The 23,573-nt window shown below is 51.9% G+C and overlaps 1 protein-coding gene across 2 annotated transcripts in view; it reads right to left on the bottom strand.

Annotated features, from left to right (window-relative positions):
• The window catches only part of DOCK1 (dedicator of cytokinesis 1), a 402,417-nt gene that overhangs the window by 264,915 nt on the left and 113,929 nt on the right, over positions 1-23,573 (bottom strand). For both annotated transcript variants that reach the window (XM_058671051.1, XM_058671052.1), the window contains exon 24: positions 1,504-1,574. In XM_058671051.1, the coding sequence (XP_058527034.1) occupies positions 1,504-1,574 (71 nt within the window). The remainder of the gene's footprint in view (positions 1-1,503; positions 1,575-23,573) is intronic.

The following is a 23,573-nucleotide window of genomic DNA, read 5'->3' as shown; positions in this document are numbered from 1 at the left end:
GCAGCGGTTCAGGAGGCTGGGCGTCTACCAGCACAATGGTTACCTGTGACACTGACTTAGCCCCAGATGTTATGGGCACTCAGGGAGTGTCCCACTGGAAAGGAACATTCTCTCTCTCAACTAAATAAAACAAGTAAAAATCATAGAAGGTTTAGGGAGGAACTCAGGACTGGGAGTTTTCTAATTAAGTTCTCGAGGCTTGGGGTGCTTAGTGACTGTCCACTCCAAGGAGAGAACTGCACCAAGCCCAGGTGACAGACACTGCCCGTGTGTCCACCGCTTCTCTGCTTCTCCATGAAGGCCTGTCAAGTGAGGAACACCATTGCCAGCGGCCTGGGAGTAGATGAGAAATGCTGCCCTATAGGACATCAAGTCAGAGACCAATGACATACGAGGGCCAGTGGCTTCCGAGACACAACAGCCCTGCCATTCCACGGCAAGTGATTTACGACAGCATGAAGTGCACGGTGCAAGTGCGGTCACTGCACTCAGTGTGACCTCCTCAAGGAATCCTGCGTGGACCTGCACGTGGGCTTCCTGGGCTGTGCAAGCAGCACTCACAGGCAGTCCACTGGGTCCCCTCAGAGCAGCAGCATGAAGTGGACGAGGACTTTGCTGGGAGATGCCTGAGCTAAACAGCTCTGCACCCCATTTTCCCACAGCAGCACTTCACAGAATGCACAGATGGCCTGAAATGCAGCCACCAGCGGCATGGTTCCAGAACAGTCCTGTCCCTCTGTACCCTGCAGCCAGCTTCCTCACAGCTGGCTGGGCTCTGTTTGCTACCTGCTTCTACTTCTTACATCCGAGGACCCAGCACCTTACTCGGCATCTCCCAAACTGCACTGCACCCTGACACGGGACAAGTGCATGGCAATAAATGGATGGTGATACTTTCCCATTAAATTGTCCGGAGCTGAAAACAAAGACCAAACCAGCAGAGAAGAGGCAGACACGTGGCTAACACCATGTAAGACGTCTGGGTCCCTGGAGGGACGCTGAGGCCCACTCTTAGCCCCAGCTCCTAACTCCAGCTTCCTGCCAATGTGGGCCTGCAGGCAGCTGTGACTGCTCCAGCAACTGCACTCCTGACACCCTTAGGGGAAACCTGCTGGGTTCCCAGCTGTCAATGTCAGCAGGCATTCGGGGAGTGGACAAGCACACATCAGTCCTCTTTCTGTGTGTCACTACATCTGTTCTCTCTCTCTCAAAATCTCGGCCTCGTAAATAATTTTTAAAAAGAACTGCTGCATTACAAAACATTAATTCAATCTCCAGACAATGCAAACAGGAATACTGTATCATATCTATTACGCTACACACAGTCCTCTAAGGAAAAGCACGGGTGATGTCATTCCCATGGGAAGTGTCACAGGAGCCACCGGCAGCGCACATGCCAGAATCAGGCGGGACATGTTACACGGACAGGAGACAGAACCCCGGGAAGCCCATGAACTAAACGTCCAGAGAAGACAGAAGCATCTGCCTTGGGTGTGTTGTTACCTGAGCTCTTTGGGATCAAACACCAATTTCACATCGTTGACGATCGTTGGCAAGTATTTCAGTGCCGCTCCCTGAAAACCAAGCAGACAGAAGAAGGCTGAGCCAATTGTCAGTCCAGATCTGTATCACCTCTGCAGAACCCAGGAACGCCAGGGAGAGCGGCCACTTCCAGATGGAACACCTCTACGGAACCCAGGAACGCAAGGGAGAGTGGCCACTCTGGATCGGGCAGTCGGAGGCCAGCCAGACAGCACAGACCAAGCTCTCTGATCCACAGAGAGTGGCAATGCCTCACAGACTGGTCACAATAGAGACAGTGGCTGCAGCACCATCGAGGGGGCCCACCTTCATAATCACGGGCCACCCGACTCCAGCCTGCTGCCAATGCCAACCCTGGCAGGGAGCAATGCTGACTGAGCAGCTGAGTCCCTGCCTCCCACAGGAGACCCCAGGACTGAGTTCCCGGCTCTCAGCTTCAACCTGGCCTAATGCTGGCTGTTAAAACTATGTGACAGGGCCCGGCGCAGTGGCCTAGCGGCTAAAGTCCTCGCCTTGAACACACCAGGATCCCATATGGGCGCCGGTTCTAATCCTGGCAGCTCCATTTCCCATCCAGCTCCCTGCTTGTGGCCTGGAAAGCAGTCGAGGACAGCCCAATGCATTTGGGCCCTGCACCCGCGTGGGAGACCTGGAAGAGGCTCCTGGCTTCAGATCGGCGCGCACCGGCCGTTGTGGTCACTTGGGGAGTGAATCATCGGACGGGAGAGCTTCCTCTCTGTCTCTCTTCCTCTCTGTATCTGACTTTGCAATAAAAGTAAAATAAATCTAAAAACAAAACAAAACAAAAAAACCTATGTGACAAATGATTCAACAGGCGCTTTTGTTCTTTCTCTCTGCCTTTGAAAAACATAAAATAAACAAACACTTATGGGAAAATGACACTTATCACAAAGGCTTCTGTGCCGCTTTGGCAGATGCCACAGGTCCGAGTGCAGACACAGCAGAGAAACTTCGGACGAGCGCTTGGAAGGGGCAGCAGTGCCACATGCACTGAGCGCAGAGCCCAGCAGTCACGCTCCTGGATGCTGATGCGTGAAAGGGGAAGGCCAGCCGCCACGGGGGGAAAACACAGTGGATGCTGCCTTGGACGGCGGACGGGGGAACAGAGGAGCTGGAGGTGACACTGTACCATGAGAGATCTCCTCACTCCTCTCTATTCCCACCACAGAAATGCCTGCAAGAGCAGTGAGGTGCCCCAGTCCCCAGTCCCCAGGAGTTTCAAACCAGGTCAGCCGAGTGCCAGGCACCCACTGCAAGAAGCCTGAGCATTCTCCACACGCCACACAGGTCTCTGCTTTGTACCACAGCAACATGCAGTCCTACAACCACCTCGGGGAAAAAGCCTGTTATTGGCCCCTTATATAGATGAGAAAGTAATCACACACACACACACACACACACCCCAGTCATCTGCCCCAACTGGCACTGAGGATGTGGGGCCGCTCTGTCCACCTCCAACGTCTGCCAACTCTCCCTACTCAAGGTGACAGAAGATGCAGGCACCGTCAGCTGGTGCTGGAAATCACCACCGTGGACCACCAGGTCTTCTGGGCTTCCAGGGTGACCAGATTGAGAGGTTCCACTGATCTGCTTCGAGACGCAATTGCAAAAACATTCAAGAGAAATCATTTCATGCTGATTTCAAGTGTTCTGCTTCGACAACTTCAGAGCCGCTTTGAAAAACTCAACAGTATCAGACACTCAGCACTGGGCCTTCATGCAGGCTGGCTGCTTGGTCTCCTCCAGTGTCCTGTTCAGTTTGCCAGGATCCAAGGGATAAGACAGGTGCTGGCTTCGTGCACTTGGCGGGAGCTGTCAGAGGATCATCTGCAGACACTAGTGTGTAGGGACAGCGCAGACAGAAGCACAAAGCTCAGGCCTGGGTGGCTCGCCTTCCACTGAGGCCCTCCAGCCACCAGGTACTGCACAGCCCAGAACAGCTGAGAGCGGGGCAGGGTCCATTCTCCCAAGCCTTCCCACACTTTGGGCAACAAGGATGTCTCAGTCACTGGTGTCCCTGGGCACCTGCTTAACACGTGTCTCATGGATGGCCGACACAGCCCACCCGTAGAGGACAGATGAGTGCTAGGAAGACATGGGGAGGCGCTGCCTCGCAGCTTGGGTCCAGTGTCGGCTCCAGACGGTCTCGGTTTCTCCGTGTCCAACCCACTTGCCCTGTAGCCCAGCCCGTTACTTCATCTCCTACCACTGAGAACAAACATTGGTCATGAAAAAGAAGCCAGCACAGGTATCTACTAGCTAAGCCCAAGTAGATTCTCTCCCTCTTCCGCCTCCCTTCACAAGCAGCTCATGCCAGCCTCCCACCTCCAAACCACCCTACCCTCTCTCCAATCCACACAATTCCCCAAAGTGTGGGCCTGCCTGAGTGCCACTTCCTGCACGGCACAGCCTCCCGTTCAGCTGCGGCCTGACCACAGCCATCACTGCATGTCCACTCCTGCCACAGGACCTGCTCTGGGTCTCCTGCCCGTGCCAAGGCAGCCAACTTCACCGCCATGACTTCTGCTCCCCAGCTGGTCAATGCCCCCCTTCTTCCCAGCATCCCATGCTTGGCCCTGTCCCCCTGGGGTTCCTGCATTTATTCCCTTGGACAGCTCATCTCCTGTTTCAACATAGGACCCCTGGGTCCCTTGCGTGTCACATCCACATAGCCAAAGACCAATGGACTCTGACTGCCCACCCACCTCAGCCCTGCAAACGTGATGGCCTTGGGTGGGAACCATCCTTACATCATTTCGCATGCTTACAGCTCTGCCCTGCATCTCTGGGTCCCAGGACAGGGGTCTGACATCACGCCAACAGAGCCCTCTCCTGCAGGGCCCACTTCTCAGCAACCTTGGTCCCCAATTTTTCCATCTTGTCTCCTGCACACACCAGCTGGGCCAGGCCACTGACATTTCCCATTGCCTTGCTGCCACGACCCCCAACCAAGCCTCCCTGCAGCCACTCTGATACACTCAGATCCATTCCTCAGCAGATGGGAGCTGTATTCCTAAGAGGCAAGACCAATGTCGAGACTCGGGTAACACCCTCTGTTCTTGGCTGCAGGGCAACCCACTCTGTATCCACCAGAGCTCCTGGTTTTCTGGCTCCACCCCACAAGACTCAGCCACCACAGGGCTCTCTCGGGCCACACAGAGCGTCTTCCAGGATCTCAGACTGTCTAGGCCCTCATGGCAGCTCAGAGTCAGTCCAGACACTGTTCTCCCTACCAGCACTGCCCCAGATACAGCAACTAACCCCCAGCTCTCACGTCCCACATACTTTTCCCACAAGCACAGGGGTGCTTGGCCAGGTCCACAGGGACACTTCCGCTGTGCATCGGCAATAATGGGAGGTGAACAGCACCCAGCTGGGACACAGCATACTCATCTCTGGCCTCACATTGACACAGGATCTTTGAGCCACAGGATCTGCCCTCCTTCGCTAATGGGGAAAACTGAGTCTCAGGTCAGGATACAGGAACTTGCATCCAGTGCACCTGCCTCAACAGGCCCACGTCACTGAGCGTTGCTCAGCACCACATCCGGCTTGACATATTTCTTCTTCTGCTAGCGCATCGGGAACTACAGCACCTGGGTTCAGGCGCAGGCTGGTGGCAAAAGACTGCTGCATTCTCTAATGAGCTGACCAACTGCACTAATGGCGGGTCTCCTGCAAGTGTAAAGAGCTGTGCTTCCAGAGCTGAGAACTCATCAAGACAAACAGCACCCAGCAGAGGAAGCAGAAGGCACCTGTGCTGTGCAGAGTGCCAGAAGTCTCCCCCACAGAAACACCAATCACTGAGTGCGGCCCTGAGCCAGGATGCCAGCACAAGGCAGAAGAGGCAGTGCCGGATGCTAGACGTGGGCAGAGCTCAGGGACCACTCTGCGGCTCCAATGCTTGCCTCCTCCCCGTGCACTTCCAAACAAGACTTCCCATAGGCAAGGCAGTGTTGGACACTGAGAGATGACCAAGGCTGCTGGGGAGGTGAAGGGACACACTACACCCAGGGCACGCTCAGCTCCCCACCTCAGCACAGCGGTAAGCAAGGCTGGCTCCTGCGGCCCCCAGCTGGGGTGGCAGAGCAGCATGGGATGTTGGCAAACGTCAACCAAGGAAACTTGGCTGGCAAGCTTGCACACCTGCTCTTCCTTCAGCGCAAACGCCTCGTAGGAAGCTCTGTACCTGACGGCGCACACACAGTGGCATCAGCCATGATCACAGTTCATGAAGCGACAAACGAAGGGCATTTAAAGGTTGTTTTTAGATTCTCAGCAGTCACACTCCTCAGTCCGGTATTTAACAAAATCTGGCTCAGAATTCATTCGGCTCCTCCATGTGGAAAGTGGGCAGCCATGAGATGAGCCTGCCTGCGGCTCTCTGCTGCCAAGGCCTCCGCCATGCGGCCCGTGGCACAGCGGGGTGATGGTCAGTCAGTCGATTCACTGGGACATGTGGTGGGAGATGACAGCAGCTGGTGAGCTGAGCCTGTGGGATGCCTGCAAGAGATGGAGCCGAGGCAGAGGGCGGGGGCTCCCTCCACCAGCCAGTGCTAGGGACCACGAGCCACACGCACAACGTGTGAACACACATCTCCACCTAGCCCACCAAGAACAGAACCTGAGATGAATTCACCATTTTTTAGCTCTGTTGTTTCCCAAGTGAACTGCTCACTTTTGAAGCAGTTTGGTCTTTGGATTCTACTTGGAAGCTGGCTAAATCGAACTAATGGCAGCTCAAGCGCCAGCTTTTGCTTTTCCTTGAACTTGGTCAAGCTTTGTCCACTGCTGGATGGGCAGCTGGGTCTCTAGAGAAGCAGCAGGTTGGTACTGACCCGCTGGCAGGCCGAGGACACATGTGCAGACACATGCACACCTGCAGCAAGAGCCGTGCAGGGCAGACTAACAGCAAAACAGGACAATCACAAGTGGCAGTGAGGCCAATTCTTCGGTTTTTATTTTTAGATTCACTTAAATATTTATTTTATTTGAAAGTGAGAGTTACAGAAAAGACAGAGAGATCTTCAATCTGCTAGTTCTTTCCCCAAATATTTCCAACAGCCAGAGCTGGGCCGGTCCAAAGACAGGAACCAGGAGCTTCCTCTGAGTCTTCCACATGGGAGCAGGAGGCAAAAGCACTTGGGTTATACTCTGCTGCTTTCCCGCACCCTTAAGCAAGGAGCTGGATCGGAAGTGGAGCAGCTGGGACGCAAATCAGCACCCACATGGGATGCTGCAACCACAGGTGGAGGACTAGCCCATGGTGCCATCACACCAGCCTGATTAGGCTACTTGTACTCACATGAAACAAAAGCCTGGCGACCCTGTCTTAAAACTGATCTCTTCTCTTCATCACAGGCCATCAAGAACGCAAGAGCATTTTGCAGTCACCGTTTTTAGGGAGGAAAAGTTGAGTTAAACCTGAACCGCAGAAATGGGAACTCCTCCAAATACAACTGTAATGTTACAGCGGGAAATAAAAAGGCATAAAGGAACCAGGAAAGTGCAGCAACTGCTCAAAGTTTAAGGTAAATAGTTCAGGCTGAAAAAATAAAACCAATCTGAGTCCTTTCTTTGTCCGTGTAATTGTCACACATTTCATGAGAAGACTAACTTCACCTAAACTATAAAACAAAACCGAAGAATACACTTTCTGTCTGATATCAGTTAAATGTTGAAAATGCCTATCTAAAAATATTACCACTGATGATCATGATTAATAGAGACACTATTTTAGGGTAAAGTTCAGGCTACATTATTCAGCATAATTATTTTAATTAAACCCATTAGCATATCTTTATATAAGATCAAGAGAGCTATCGGTGATACAAAATAAGTTTTTGTTGAATAATGCATGAAGCAATTATTAATTTACATATTTTTCCCCAAAGATGCATGTTAAAATGGCTGCATTTGGACGTTCTGAGCAAAAATACATGTGTCTCCCAGATTCCTCAGTCAGACTTTAGGGTTCGGTGTCTGGATGATTTAGGGGCACAGTCAAATCGCTTCCCGCGGAGCGACAGGGTTCTAAGGCAAGAAGTGAGGCAACACTGGCTCTGCGACAGGGGCTGTGAGCTCACCACGCAGGGCCCTTGTGCAGACTCAACAAAAAGGGACAGAGGCCAGCCGGGGAAGCTTCCTGTTTATCAGGACAGAAACACAGTGGCAAGGCACGCACTGCAGCAGTGCCCCAGCCGTAGGGCAAGGCAGGACCAGGCAACACAAACCAGGGGCAGCACGCACAAGGCAGGACCAGGCAACACAAGCCCGTGAGTCAGGCACAGCAGCAACAGCAGCGGCCACCTAGCCTTGGAATCCAGCCAGGCCCTGGCCTCAGCCACCCGCCATCCTCGGGCCGGGCATCATGTGCCACTGAAGTAGCACAGAGCCACGGCCAGGCAGGAGGTGTGTGGATGAGGTTAGTGAGCTGTGCTGTGCAGCCTGTGCTGCTGACCTGGCCAGATAGCTTCCAGGAGGCAGAGCTAAGTTTCCAAAAGACAGATATCTCCCACAGGAAAAACCCCTGGAGTTAAGAAGTCAAAAGGAAAAGGGCCCTACAGAATGAAAGTGCCACTTGGACAGCCCAAGAGGCTCAACTCAGGCACAGGTGTGATCCAACCCACTGGCCCCATACGCATCTGGCCCGAGTTGCCTGGAGGACTACGGTGCAGGCCCAGCACGCTCACAGAGTTGAAGGCCAAGGCTAGAGTGTGCCTTCCTCCCTGACCAAGTCAACATCACGCACTGCCCATCAACTTTCAGCCCCGAGGCCTCCCTGTCTTACATCAGCTGCCCTTCCTCCCAGTGGCCCACAGGGGCCCTGGCACTCCTGCCCCTTCAAACTCGCCACTCATGCCTCACACAACTACCTCTTGCAAGGAGGGCACCTTGTACAGCTGCTCTACCCAGTCTGGTGGCCACTGGGAGCACCTGTAATATGACACAGGTGACAGGAACGGAAACTCGAGCTTTATTCAGTGTGACTGGATTTAAATTAAAACAGGGCACCGTGGCACACTCAGCTCTTCTCTGCCACTCCACCTGCTCTCCCTCCTCCCATCTTTGAAAGGATGTGACCTAGGGGCACCAAACAGGTACTGTAGGCAAGGAGTCAGACATAAAAAGCTTCCTTCTCTGACCAAATCAATGTACTAGAAGTTCCTGCACAGGTTCCTGTCCAATGTGATCATTCACAATTCAAGACAGATCTGCTGCCCCATGTCTCATGGGCTCCTGTCCCCCTTCACCTGACATGGTGCTTGGTCCCACTCCGTGGCTAACACAGTGTGTACTCGGGGATGCCTGGTACCTTCACTCCCCATGAAGACTCCAAGCCCTGTGCTCATCCTACAGAACACAGGGAATCAACAAAAAGGAGGCGAACCTTCCAAATGAACCATTCCCAGTCAGAAGCATTAAATGCCAACAGGAAAAGAACGCCCTGTACTCAAGAAAGCAAGCAAAATAATCCAGTAAGCACAGAGCTCAGCAACTACGACCATGGTCAGAGCCCCCAAAGAACTAAGAACAGGTGGCGAGGCACAAGTCTCCATCTGGAGAGACAGCAGATTCACGTAGGGAGGGAGCTTCCTGGGGAAGTGGGCTCCACGCGGGAGGTGGGCTCCATGCGGGAAATGGGAACATCTGGGAACCAAGGCCAGAGGCACTGTGGCCAACACGATGGAGCCACGAAAAGCACAACAAATGATGAGAAGAACAAAAGATGACTGGTCCCTGGCTGCAAAATGATGTTTCTCACTGAAGGTTACAGGGAGGCCTGACTTCCCAGCTCCTCCGCCCCATTGGTCACTCACACCCCACAGCCCAAGTGACCAATCAGCAGCGACAGGGAAACATCGTGTGGCTCACACACTCTTCTACTGGCCCAAATCAGTCCTCTTTAGAATGAATCCCAACGTAACCAAGCACCTGACTTACCAGCACTTGAAGCAGATCACAATGAGGACCACTGCTCCAATTAAGCAAGATATGACTGGACCCACCCAGGTACAAACACCAGCACACCAGAGGCAACAGTCATCCCCACATGCCCAGCACCGGGTACTGTCCACCAGGCCACTGTCCCCCCAAGCCAGCTCATGCCTCTTGCAGCGGTCTCCACCGAGCCTCCAACTTGACTTTCAATATTTTATTCTGTTAGGGGGTGTAAAACACAGACATTTAAATAAGTCAGTTTTTTAAAGTGTGTGCTCAAGACATGTAGGACAGATGTCTTTATAAACACTGGCGAGACAGAGGAAGAACAGCTCAAATGAAGGGAATGAACCCTATTGCCACAGCAGCCTGGAAAAGGCCTGATTATCAGGTCGGAAGACACTGGCTCTGGGCTGCATTCCTGCTACAGCCCAGATTCCCCATCCATCCCTCCACCCCCACTCCTGAGCGCTTAGCTCTTACCTCTGCACTCCTAGCCCAGTGGCTCAGGAACACAGAAGCCAGCTTGGGCAGAGCAGGCAGGACTCAGCAAACAGAGCCAGCCTGCTCTCCAAGCAGGAGTTCCTCCCTAGATGTTAAACACAGAGGTCAGAAACCACAGGTGCATGAGGCAGGAGATCATGGAAGAGTGGAAGAAAACCAACAAGCATGGGGGGCGAGCAAGAAGGAAAGGAGCGGTGCCGAGCCAGCCAGGGGCACTGGAGGGACAAGGAGCCACAGGACAGGACAGGCACACAGGTGGAGTCCACAGAGACACTGCGAGAGACTGATGACCGCTGGCATGGACGTTCTCCACAGACCGAGCTACAAGCAGAGTGGGATGCGGGACTGAGGGGCCACCTGGGGAAGGTCACTCTCAGCAGATCCACCTGAGCGTAAAGACAGGGGGGTGTGGGCGGGGGGAGGGAGGGGGAAGAAGTAGCACCTCGGCTTCCAGGGTTCACAATCATCCTGCTAGGGCCCCTAAGCAAGTATTAAGCAATGGGGTACTGTCCCTCTGTTCAGGGGACATGTTCCAGGTCATTCTCCTGGATGCCACAGAAGGAAGCAGGAAGTACCACACAGAGTTCAGACAAACTGCACATTATCTGGAAAGTATAGTGGAGCACCACTGTTTTCTGATGCCATAACTGAAACCACGGATTCATTTCAACTGAAATAAGAGTTCACGGAAAGAAATAAAGGCAGGACTCACTGAGGACATGTGTAAGCATACCTCAGTGCATCCACTGTTACTGAGCATACACAGTACGCACATAACATTGTTGGCTTAATAGTTTCTGATCAAGTTCCACGGGTATGCTGAATACAGGACATGACAACAGCATCCCAGTTGCAAATCCAACAAACAGCAGCATTCGGGCCCAGAAGAACGCTGTGCCCGCCACCAACATTGACTGAATGAAGAAAAAATGTCAACGGCAATGAAGTAAACAGAGCACAGATCAATGACAAGCACAAACGACCCAACGTTCAATTTATAAAAGGCTCGCTATTTGACGGACTTTGCAATGTGCCCAGTCATACCATAATGAGAACTGTGAGGGAGGCATGCGATGGCGGCAAACAGGTTATCAAGTTAAATAAAATTTGGAATGAATTTTACAACATTTAAAATTGCCAACATCAGAGGAGCAAACCTGTTAGCTTTCACTCTGCATTTGTAAAGGATGACTCAGAGAAAACTTTAAAATTAAATACAAAAGCAACGGCAAGAAAATAATTACATTTATTGGAAAACACGATGACATGTTCATCAGAGAAAATTACATAAATCAGCTGTGCATCCTGGGAGACATTTAGCATTTGACAAACCAAACTATATATCAAAAATAACACTGGAAGAAGAAAGCCCAGGAAGAGACTCCCTGTTGACTTCTAAGATTCGCATTTGGAATCAAAGTAGCATTTACCTTTCTGATGAGCAATGACTACTAAGGTTCACAGGCCTCCACTTTCTGTACATGGTCCAAACTGATGCCAATTCCTAGCTCTTCACCATAAAGGCTGAGCTGCCTCCCACAGCCAATGAAGCAATAGGAGGACTGTTCAAGAACTTCCCTCATGTTCCCTCATCCCAGTGCAGGCATTCATTCTTCACTGGCTTCTGCAAGGGAGAGTACTTTCTGGGGAACCCAGGCCATGCAAGATACCATGAGGGTTCCACCTGATGTTCCCCCCTAGACAGTCCCCCAAGGAGCACTCTTCACCTCCCTGTACTGTCCCCACAGGCAGCCTGGCCTGAGTTCAACATGAATTTCTGGGTCTCAACCAACACCAGGTTCAGTGTCACCCAACAAAACACTCCAGACACGGCAGGGCTTCCCAGCGCCCAGTTGAAGAGCTGCCACTTCCGGTTCTGCTTCAGACAGCGCAAGCCTGTCTCCTTGGGACGCCCCTGACTCTGGCAAGCATGGCTGGAACCCAGCACACACAGCCTGCATTTGGGCCCATGCTGGGCAAAGACTCCAGAGAAACATCCCTCACCTTGTCCACTTCCACACACCCAGTTGCAGGGAAAAGCCTTGTCTGTTGTGAGCAAGCTGAGCCTGAACATAACCAGAGCTCACTTCTTATGGACCTGGTTAAAAAACACAAGCATTTGCTTACAATATCTAGCTAGTGTCCAGTGGCTTAATGGGCATTATTCGTACCCTCCAGTGCCTCCAGTGCATAGTACTATGTAAATGAACCTTTAACATCGACGTCTTCATCATCACCAATACCCATCTTTCCGATACCCACTCCAATCTGAAGCACTGCACACTGAGCTTTCTTTGTAAGTCACAGGAAATTCCTTCTCAAGCCACAGGCACCCACTTACATAATGTCAACTGTTGGCTTTTAATTCATCAGTTGGGCATATAATCATGACCCTGCATGATCCCTGCATCATAGCCAATTACTCTATTTGTAAAATGACCTTTAAAAGGTTTATCTGAAATGGCACCCAATGATAGCATTAGTGCCAGTAGGAAAATGCCAAGTAGACACTGAATTCTCTGGGTCCTTTTTTTTATCCATCCTGCAGGGAACAACTTCTAAAATCATACCCAGCCAGTATGGAGGCACCAAGAAAACACATTCTAGCATTTCATTCTTGTGGTTTTAATAAAGCAATGAGGAAAATGTCATCAGGACTCAAAGAAAAGGATGCCCAACTTCTGAGAACTGGCTGAGGGGTGATGCGAGTTCCCCTGATGGATGGACACCTTACGGAGAAGAGCTCAGGTTCCACTCTTGAACCATCAGGTTCTTTCCAGATGAAATCTCTAAGGTTGCCAAAGCCACTGCCATCAACTCCAGTCTGCGCCCCACCCTTTCGTCTGTTACACATCCTCCGAGAAGTCAGCATCTCCCAGGATGAGACTGAATATCATCCTGCCAGTTCCTGGTCTTTAGCTGGAGCTGAGAACCATCAGCACAAAGAGGCATTACCAAAAACCACCAAGAAGTTTTGTTTTTCTCAGAAATTAGACATAGTATCCACATGAAATTTAGGAGTGCAAAGAACGCCAGGAGTTCGGAGCCGGCGTGCATCAGGTGCCTGCATGGCCCCTCACATGTTCCCCACAGCATCCTGCACAGGACTCCAGGGAAACAGACAAGTGGACAGAATGTTCCAGCTGAGCAAACATTTTAAAACGTAGATGTGCTGTCCATCAAGAGACATGGCCATCCTGCTTTAGGAAGGCCAGAGGAGAGGAGCCTCTCTTAAAGGAAGTGATGATAATTTTATCACTGGATCTCTTGGGAGTAACACACATCCTCAAAGCCCCTTAGTCCTGGACAGAATACAAAGTGGACCTCTAGAGGCCTCTCCCCAGCCCAGACCCTGATGGAACTCCAGGCCTGGAATATTGCCTGGTACACACAGAAATACCTAAAGGACGCAATGTTTTTGTTTGGCAGAAAATTTTTAAAAATATGTATTTATTGGTTTATGAAAGTGTGTGTTCTATTGCATAGAAAAGACCCAGAAAGCCACACATGAAAGAAGGTGGGACGGAACAGGAAGGGAACAGGAAGGCAACAGGAAGAGAACAGGAAGGCAACAAGAAAGCAACAGGAAGCCAACAGGAAGGGAACAGGAAGAGAACAGGGAGGCAAGGCAACAGTTTGATACAGTGGCTTCCACCCATGATGCCAGCAGCCCACATGAGCGCCAGTGGGAATCCAGGAGGCTTCACTTACCATGAAGCTCACAGTTAAATTGGTGCCTAGGAACACAGCAAAAGACGCCCAGGTACTTGGGCCACTGAAACCTGGGCTCCTGGCTTCAGCTTGAACCAGCCACCAGCCATTATGGCCAACTGAGGGGTGAACCCGTGATGGAAGATCTTTGATTACTTTGCCCTCTCTCTGTGTAACTCTGCCTTCCAAATAAATAATTTTTTAAAGTTCAAAAGTGAAGAGGGTTCCCAGCCTCCCGTTCCTTTTTTTTTCTTAATTGTATAAGTTTTATTTTGGATAATCTTTACATATTTGATTAGGGTGAAGGGTCAAGGGCTAGAGAAAGTGGGTGAGACCACTGTTTTGACATTCTCTTTTTTCTGTCCCCACCCTCCCTTTCTTGCCCTAGTCTGTTGCAGCTCTCAGGCCTAAGGCCTCTCCATATCACGGAATTAGGAGGCAGGTTGGTAGAAGGGCAAGAATCCCCCTGCAGGTGGACAGTGAACAGAGGCTGGACTAGAAGACGACAGACAAGCCAGGAAGAGAAGGCTAAAGGTCCTGCAGTCCACTCCACCCTGACTACGTGGGTCTCAGTGTCCCGAGCACCCAGCACCCCAAGCACCAGGATGAAGTGGCATTCCCAAGGCAATGCGTCTCCATGCCCATCGGCATATCCCCGTCCTCTCCTTCATCTGTGCTTGGCTGTGTGTCCTGGTGACAGGAAAAGGCAGGCAGACGTGCGGGTGACCAGCGAACAGGGCTGTGGGGCTGGTCGTTCCTTGTAAAGACCACAGTGCAAACCCTGAGCTCTGGGCCCTGACCCCAAAGCCCCTCAGGGTAACTCATTAGAAAGACAGGGCTCACTAGCCTGAGAAACCTCAACTGCTTCAAGGAAAGTGAAGCAGGATTTTCCTCAGTGCCCCCCGCAAAATCTTAAAATCCATACACATGAGCAAGTCTTCAAAACGTAGCCATGAAACCTTGGCTTTCAAAGCCAGGATGTGCCAAAATAAACCTCTGGTTTTGTTCCCTAGGAACCCAAGGCAGTGCCGGTACTGAAAGCCCTGAGCAGCACAGGACGATACAGAGCACAGTGAGCGGCATCTCCACCTGGCTGCCCAGAACACTGCACTCCCACAGCTGGCTTCTCCGCCAGAGGCCCGAGGCTCCCCCAGGCTGCGCCTGCTCCGATGTGCCTGGAGTGCTCCTCAGGGCAGGGCCTCTGTGGGGAGCAGGTTCAGCTTCTCTGTTTCTGAGACAGAAAACTCGTCACGACAAAACCAAGGTCAGAGAAAAGGACGGCATGGCCACACGCGGCCTCGCTTCCAAGCCCATGTGGAGAACGGGCACAACCATCACTGAAGACGCCTTCTTCACCTTCCTAACGGCAACATGCAATCCCGCGCCAACAAAAGATTAATTAACCGCAACTCATGAGATACCAAGGCTTTTGGCAGGAAATCATGGGCTGATGGGATTAAGGATGAAGGAGGTGGAAAACCACACTCTTTAATCGTCAAATTATGGTACGGCATTAAACGGTGGGATTTACAAGGATTTTAGACCCATTTGGAGTACTTATTTTTAAGTGGCAATATAGCAAAAGATAGAAACCGGCCCACATGTTAAAATCGAGCGTGCCCCAGGATCCTGCCGGGAAGGGTCAGCAGCACAGGGAACGGGCCAGGCTCACACCGAGAACAGCAGAGGCGTCTGTCTGCAGTGCTTCCATCCCGAACGTTAAGATACTGAGCAGACAGAAAGATTACTCAAAAGCTTTAAACAGCTTCTTAAGGATATTAAGTAGTGGATTTTGACTTTTCTATATCACATTTGAATGAAGATAAAGAAATCACCTAAGGAAAAATCAGGAAACAAACTCACTAATCATCTCGCATTTACTCATTTATATGAGTAAATAGGGAAATCATTTATAATCACATCCATTATAAAGAATTCAAATTATTCCACTCCAACTCATTATCTGTCAAAAGGAAGTGTACTAACCCACTAGGAAGCTCAGGTAGGGAGTTTCTCATGTGAGGACCTCACCTGCTCACAGCCAAAGAATTTCTCCAACCAAATAAACCAGGTCAGGAACCAAACAGAGAGCCAGGAGATGTGGGAATCTGGCCGCCAAATGCACATGAGGAGGCTGACACTCTGATGAGCTGGCACTGTTTGGCTGGTCCACAGGGGTTTTGCAAGCCCTCAGATGCTACGCCAGGTGCATCTGACTTGCAGGTCGTTGTCCATTTGTCAGTCAAGCACTAGGCCCCCATGGGACACTCCCAGGAGCCTGGGTCTGCTGAAGAAGGACAGGCAATCGGCAACCAGCGCACCTGCTCTGAGGGGTCCAAGAGCAAAGCACACAGGGTGCAGGACAAATACGCCAGAAGAGCAGAGACGAAGGAAACAGGTGTGCCAAGGAGACTGAGCGGCTCTGTCTACACGTCTCAGGGCACAGCCAGAGCACGCAGGGCCAGGCAGTGGTCAGGCAGGACCAAGAGGGAGCACAAAGAAGAATGAAGCTTGCGGAGAGCTGTTCACAAAGGGACACACGGAGGGGCCGAAGCTGCAGGTGGGGCTGGAAAGCGGAGCTGAGGCAGAGGAGCAGAGTCAGGGCCTGAGGCTGGATCCCTGAGGTGAGGGGAGGGGAGCCCTTGCAGGTCAATGGTTCCCAGGAGTCCCAGCATGGCGACAGGCTTGGTGGTGATAAGAGGCTGTGCACTTTGCCTAATGTTCTGGATGCTAGAGGAAAATGGATTCAACATGTAGATTATTCCTCAACAAAGGTGATTTTTTTCAAAAAGATTGATGTATTTATTTGAAAATCAGATGAACAGAATGGGAGAAAGATCTTCCATCTTCTGGTTTGCTCACAAAATGGCTGCAACAGCTAGGGCTGGGTTAGACCAAAGCCAGGAGCCACGAGGTTCATGGTTCATGCTGCTCTTCCAAATGCATGGCAGGGGCCCGGACGCTTGGAACATCGTCCACTGCTTCCCCAGCAGTCAGCTGGATTGGAAGTGGAGCAGCCGGGGCACAAACCAGTGCCAGTATGGGATGCTGGCCACCCAGCATCTTGATCCACAGCACCACGAAAGTGGCTCAACGAAGGTGAATTTACAGGGAACTCAAGTCGCACTTGTCCATGGAGGAACAGAAGTGCAGGTAGCAATTTCCCCTGTCTTGGAAGAGGCAAGAAATCACAGGTATGGCTGCTGCCTGCTGGGGAGGAGGTGTGGCCGTCACAGCTGTCACCTCAAGACACATAGACCTTCCAGGGCAGAGATGCAACAAGACGAGGCAGTGTGAAGGCCAGGACACAAGTGACACACTGACTCTCCGGGCTGGATCACGGAGGGAGGACACCCAGGGAGCACCCCACTTGCTCAGATCGGAGGGCCATGGAGGCACAAAAATAATGCAAATGGTCACCATCCCTCCTGAGGATAGGAATTCTCCGGAAGCAGAGTCCCCAGATCAGGCACACAGAGCCAGCAGGGAGCCCCCGCTGACAGGGGCCAGCCCGATGAAGTGTGGCTTCTCCTCATGAAAGGGAACACAGATGGGTAGGCCTTCAGTTACCTGAAACTAGTATCATAGGCTCAGGACTACTTCCAGTGGTGGTGACATATTTAAATCACAGCGAACACAACACCTCCCTTAGCTACTTGTGGGGTGACAGCTGGCTGAGAGTGGGATCGTGGCAGGCTCCCGGAGGTCAGGAAGACAAATACGAATTAATGAGAAGCCGCAGGCTGGCTAGTTCTGCTCTCGCTCATGACAAATCCTAGACCAAGGATGTCCTTTTTACATTCTTTTAAAGGTATATTTGGCAGAGATGAAGATGGAGAGAGACAGAGAAATCAGTTGTTAATGCATTCCCCAAATGGCTGCGACAGTCCCCAGCACTTGGGCTGTCCTCCACTGCCTTCCCAGGTGCGTTGGCAGGGAGCTGGACTGGAACTGGAGCAGAAAGAACTCACACTTGACACCCACGTGTAATGCCAAGCACTGAACGCAGCAGCTTTGTCTGCCAGCCCACAGCGCCAGAGAGGTGTCATTTAAAACATATTAAATCAGTGAGTCTGAATCTAACCACACAATAAAACTGATTTAGAACGGGTGGGTAGAGCCAGGTTCACTCTAAACTGTGATGCAGAATTGGGGACACAGTTAGGGTTCCCTGGCTTCACACACAGCACGTAGAGCAAGGGGAGGAGCTGGGGTGGTGCAGGTGTGTGAGGCCACCAGCTCTGAGGGTGTGATGTCACCCACAGCCCACATCAGGGAGCTGCAGCAAAGAAACTCTTAGGCTCAGTGGAAATCCACATACAACCAACAGCAGCAAGTGTCCGCCAAGCCGTGCAGTGTGTGCCGGGATGGGGATGGTGGGAAGAGCAAAAAAAGTTTGCTCCATTTCTCAAAGACAAGGCGTTCTCATCCTCATGCGTTCTCATGCAAGGAAATGAGCAACCCAATACAGCACAGAAACGCAAGAACTCAGGTTTCTGAGCTGGTACAGCAGGTTCCGGGTGGGAGCTGGAGGGAAGAAGGCATGGCCCTCCCGGGAGATACAACTGCATCCCCTGGGAGCAGAAGTGCTGCAGACGACTTAATCCTGCTTACACCGTGCTTGAGCTGGCAGGCCCTCCTTTTGCTGCCTGCAGAGGTGAGTGGCAGCACAGCCGTGACATTCATTATCTTGGATTATGAGTAAGTGGAGAATGTAAGAGACTGGACTTCACTCAAGAGTGTCATTAAATGAGCTCAGGGAGAGATTTTAAATATCACAAGTGGCGTGCTAAGTCTGGGAGCACAGGTGAGTTTACAGTACAGAGGCACGGCCCTTCGAAAGATCGTCTGACATTTAGTGCTCAGGAAACTTTTTTAAAGCAAAAATCTGTCTCTATGCACACTTGAAGAACTCACTTCCCAGTGCAAGCCTATGCTGGCATGTGAGCTTGCAGCCTTTGCAAGACTGCCTCTCATGTTCACGACATATTTGAAAGAGGTAACCACTTTGTTTCTAGAAAGATCATTGATGGTAACTTCAGAGGGACTGCAGAGCTGCATTTAAACCAAATCCTTCACTTTCCAGATACAAACATGTGATCCAGTGAAGAGAAAAATTTCCATTGGAAGGACCCACAGCTGCAGAGACCTACGGGCTGGAGAGGCCGAGCCCCCAGAGATGGAGGGGTCGGGGGGACACTCAAACACCAGCTGCAGACATGCCAAAGGCACAAGGGACAGCGAGGGACACGTGCTTGACGGGGCCACTGCACCTTGCCAGTTAATGCACACAAGCCTCCTAAACTTCAGCTTTCTGAAAGAAGGATTATCAATAAACGTGAGGGAGGGGAAGGGTTGTCAGATCGGGGAATACAGAAACAATACCATGCTGACTATAGGAACAGAAGGCTGGCAAAGACATGCCAAACACTGCCCACCAATGCCAGTGTGTCACGTCACACATGAGCTTTAAGAGAACAACACGGCTAGGGTCGGGCCTGCTCATGCCATGGGAACCGATTACAGCTCCAAATTCTCACATCCCAACGACACAGCACTCAGACATTTCCTTGAAAGAGCTAGGGAGAGTAAGGGTCCTACCCAGTGTCAACTATGTCCTACTGGGGCCCACGCTTCAGGGAGAGACAGAGGAGAAAAAGCTGCAGGTGCCTGGGAGTGAGGGACAGCCAAAGGGCACAGGGGCCTTTGTGTCCCGTGGAGAGTCCCGAGCCCGGGGTGTCCTCAGCAGAGGGGGTCCACAGCATGGAGAAATCAGGAAGATGGCCCTCACATCAGCCCGTCCTGGATGAGCAGGTGCCAGCCCCACACAGCCTCCAGACAGCCTTGCAGTGAGGAAGCCCAGCAGCCTAGGAGGGGTCAGGACCACCTGCCATGCACCACCAGAAGGTGCTCCCCAAAACAGCCACAGAACTTACAAACAACCTGCCAAGGCCCAAGAAATCTTCCCCTCACCCACAACTAAAAATGTAAACCTATTCCATGACAAAAATAAAAGAACAAAGAATTCTGTACGAAAATTTTTTCAAGATCTAATCTAATTTTCATACCAAGAGATCCCTGGGGAAAAAGTGCAGCTGCAATGTTACGTAGCACCTGTGGTTCCTAGAATGTGGGCATGAGCATCAGGCTGGCATCAGGCCACCTCACTCCACAGAGGCTTCCCTCCCCACAGCCCTGGGGTCCCTGTTGCCCCAACCCCACCTCCGATACCTCTACCCTCTTCTCTTCTCCCACCCCATCCCTATCCCCACCTGCCTCTTCTCAACTCACACCCTCCTCTCAGGCCAAGTCCATTAAGGTCTCCATGTGGCTGCAGGGGCCCAAGTACTTGGGTCATCTCCCACTGCTTTCTTAAATGCATCAAGAGGGAGCTGGACAGAAGTGGAGCAGCTGGCACTGGAAGTGGTGCTCACATGGGATGGCAGCGTCGTGGGCAGCAGCTTTCGGTCTTGGTCTTGTTCCCAGTCTCTCATCTAGACACCCAATGCTAACACAATGCACCACCTCACCTGCTCTCCATCTTGAATGTTAGGGTGCTGATATCCTGCCTCTGCTCAAGATAAAATGTTAGCTACATTCTTAACCGTAAATTCTACATGGTCCATAGTTGGCCCCTAATGACCACACACTACCAAGCTATCCAACCCAATCTCGGAGCACGTGGTGAACACTTAGGCTTTCCGTAACATCCCCTACCAACTGAAGGCCCCAAGCTGACCCAGACGTGCACTTCGTGGTGCTTTCAATGACAACGAGCATGGAGCACAGCAGGTGCAGACATCTGAGCCCCCGCAATCATCATCATGGCCACTCCTACAGAGCCAGCAGCTCCCTCCAGGACACACAGGCCCCTGACAGCCACCTGTCTCCCTCCAAGCAGGGCTGCAGGGAACTGAGGGAAAGTGCTGGTGGTCTCACAGAAGCCCTCTGTGTAAAGAACAATCGGGAAACACCACTGGGAAGAAAGCAACTGAGAATAAAAGCATGGTCACGCATCAACAGTGGGCAAGGAAGATGTGTGTCTGGCCAGGGCTGGCTCTTGGCAGAGATGACGTGGCCCCAAGAGGCAGCTCCCTTGGGGGTAGGAGGAAAGAAAGACCTTGACAGAACCCAATGCTGCAGGAGAAACTCAATGTGTGCCCACCACGAGGTCAGGAGAGACAGCCCTGGCTCTTGACCTCCAAAGTCCCTGATGAGGCTTTCATGAAGAACCCTGCTTTCCAGTCTTCCCTTTTCTCTTCGTGTACGCATGCTAATCATTTGGTTGAGCTTTTTGGGGTCCCCTGTTGTCAGGTCCTTCTCAGCAGGTCAGCAGCATCCCACGTTCACACAGCAGGACACCCACACACACTGCCATCATGGACAGAGCACAGCAGTGCTGGCCATGTGTGTATCACAACCTCATCCAGGAACACACACGTCAGGAGTGAGTTCAGCTAGTACTGAGGTTGTCCACATCCTGTATGTGAGAGCTTGGCTTGAGTCCCTGTTGCTGTTCCTGCTAATGCACGCCCTGGGAGGGAGCAAGTGGCAGCTTCAGTAGCTGGGAACCTGCCTCTCACACGGCAAGCTTGGAATGAGCTCTCTGTACCTGACTGCCTCCTGCCTCAACCCCCGCTGCTGCCGGGAAGGAACAGAGAAATGGAAAAACCCTTCTTCTCCCTTCCCTCCCCTATCTCCTCCTTTTTACCTCACTCATGCTCTCAAATACATAATTTTTTCAAGAAAGAAAATAATCTTCAGTGACCTTCATCCACGAGCCAGCCATGAGCAGCCATGAGTGGTACATTTCTGTGTTACTTAACAGTAATACACATTTTAATAGTTGCTCTGTCTTTGAGACACAAACAAGATGAAGACATGGAAATTTTACCGGAACATATACCTCCAATAGTTTAAGACTCTGTAATGGGAGAAGTTTTGGCAACCAAGCAGGAAAAGAGTGCACGGTTCCCACTCCAGATTGCTGCCACGCGCAGGTGCCTGCTGCCTATGGCTCATGTGGGTACAGCAGAGTGGGAGATGGACCCCACAACCCAGACACACCCACAGGGGAAGGCTCAGACACTGGATAGGCTGGAAACACCCTCGGACAGCGGACCCAGGATGAGTTCTGTGTCTACTCCTTGCAGCTGGAAAAAGATGGGGGAAGAAGCCAAGCGGCGTGCCAGCCAGGTGAGCCAGCACAGCCCCCGGCGGAAGGACGGTGGCAGGTCTGCACCCCAGAACCATGGGTGGCAGGCCTACACCCCAACAGTGCAATTGCAGCTCTTTCTCTGCACATGTACAGCACACCATTTAAAAGAAACTCAACGGGATGGCGAGGTCACCCAAAGCCTCACAGCACCTCTGCTTCCAACCGTCGGCGACCATACAAACCACTGTCAAAATGGTCATTTTCTAGAACCCTAAGAAAACATCCTTTTCAAGAATTAATGCTACCTCACTATGTTCCACCTAATCAGATGATGAGGACGGCTGCTCTAATCATTTAACCAGAAAGAAGACAATTTATGCTGTTTAAAAAAAAAAAAACAGTGTCTGACACGATTCACTGCATTTAAAGGTTACACAGGCAGGCAGAAAATCTGCTTTGTTTAATAAGATACACCTTTACGGCCCATATTTTATTATTTTTTTTTTACCGTTCTCTAATTCAATGTACCATACGGAATATATAGAATTTCCCAAGGGAAAAATAATTTTATATGAATTATAAAAGTGTGACATTCAGAGTTCATGGAGAATAATATTGCTCAGATCCTCACCAAAGCCACACTGTCTGGCACAGGAATCTACATAAAGCCAGTGTAAGGCACAATTTAAAATCTGATTCAGACAGTGCAGCTGAAAAAGCAATGGGTTAGAAACTGGGGTCTGATCTTCCCACCCACTGCCCCTCTGCCACCCACAGCCCACCTCCCACCCACAGCCCCTCCGCCACCCACGGCTCACCTCCCAGCCACGAACCACCTTCCACCCGTGGCCCCTCCACCACCCACGGCCCCTCTGCCATCCACAACCCACCTTCCACCCATGGCCCCTCCACCACCCACAGCCCCTCCGCCACCCACGGCTCACCTCCCACCCACAGTCCCTCCGCCACCCATGGCTCACCTCCCAGCCATGAACCACCTTCCACACATGGCCCCTCCACCACCCACGGCCCCTCTGCCATCCACAGCTCACCTCCCAGCCACGAACCACCTTCTACTCACGGCCCCTCTGCCACTCACAGCCCCTCTCAAACCCATGATCCCCCTGTCACCTAACCCACCTCGCAGCCACGAACCACCTTCCACACATGGCCCCTCCACCATCCACAACCCACCTTCCACCCATGGCCCCTCCGCCACCCACAGCTCACCTCCCAGCCACAAACCACCTTCCACTCATGGCCCCTCCGCCACTCACGGCTCACCTCCCACCCACAGCCCCTCCGCCACCCACGGCTCACCTCCCAGCCACGAACCACCTTCCACTCATGGCCCCTCTGCCACTCACAGCCCCTCTCAAACCCATGATCCCCCTGTCACCTAGCCCACCTCCCAGCCACGAACCACCTTCCACACATGGCCCCTCCACCACCCACAGCCCCCCTCCCACCCACAGCCCCCCTGCCACCCACGGCCCCTCTGCCACTCACAGCCCCTCTCAAACCCATGACCCCCTGCCACCCATGGCCCCCTCCAACCCACAGCTCCCCTGCCATGCAGGGTATGGCTTTTCCACTGCCCATGTGCCTGCTCCCCAGTACCAACCACTTGCTTACTAAAGAAATACAAGTTCACATAAACTCTGTGAGTTTATCAACACCCACACAAAAGCAATTT

The sequence above is a fragment of the Ochotona princeps genome, chromosome 13 (assembly GCF_030435755.1).
Source record: "Ochotona princeps isolate mOchPri1 chromosome 13, mOchPri1.hap1, whole genome shotgun sequence".
NCBI classification, from domain to species: domain Eukaryota; kingdom Metazoa; phylum Chordata; class Mammalia; order Lagomorpha; family Ochotonidae; genus Ochotona; species Ochotona princeps.
Note: the sequence above shows the minus strand (reverse complement) of the source record. Positions and strands in the feature narration are given on the sequence as shown.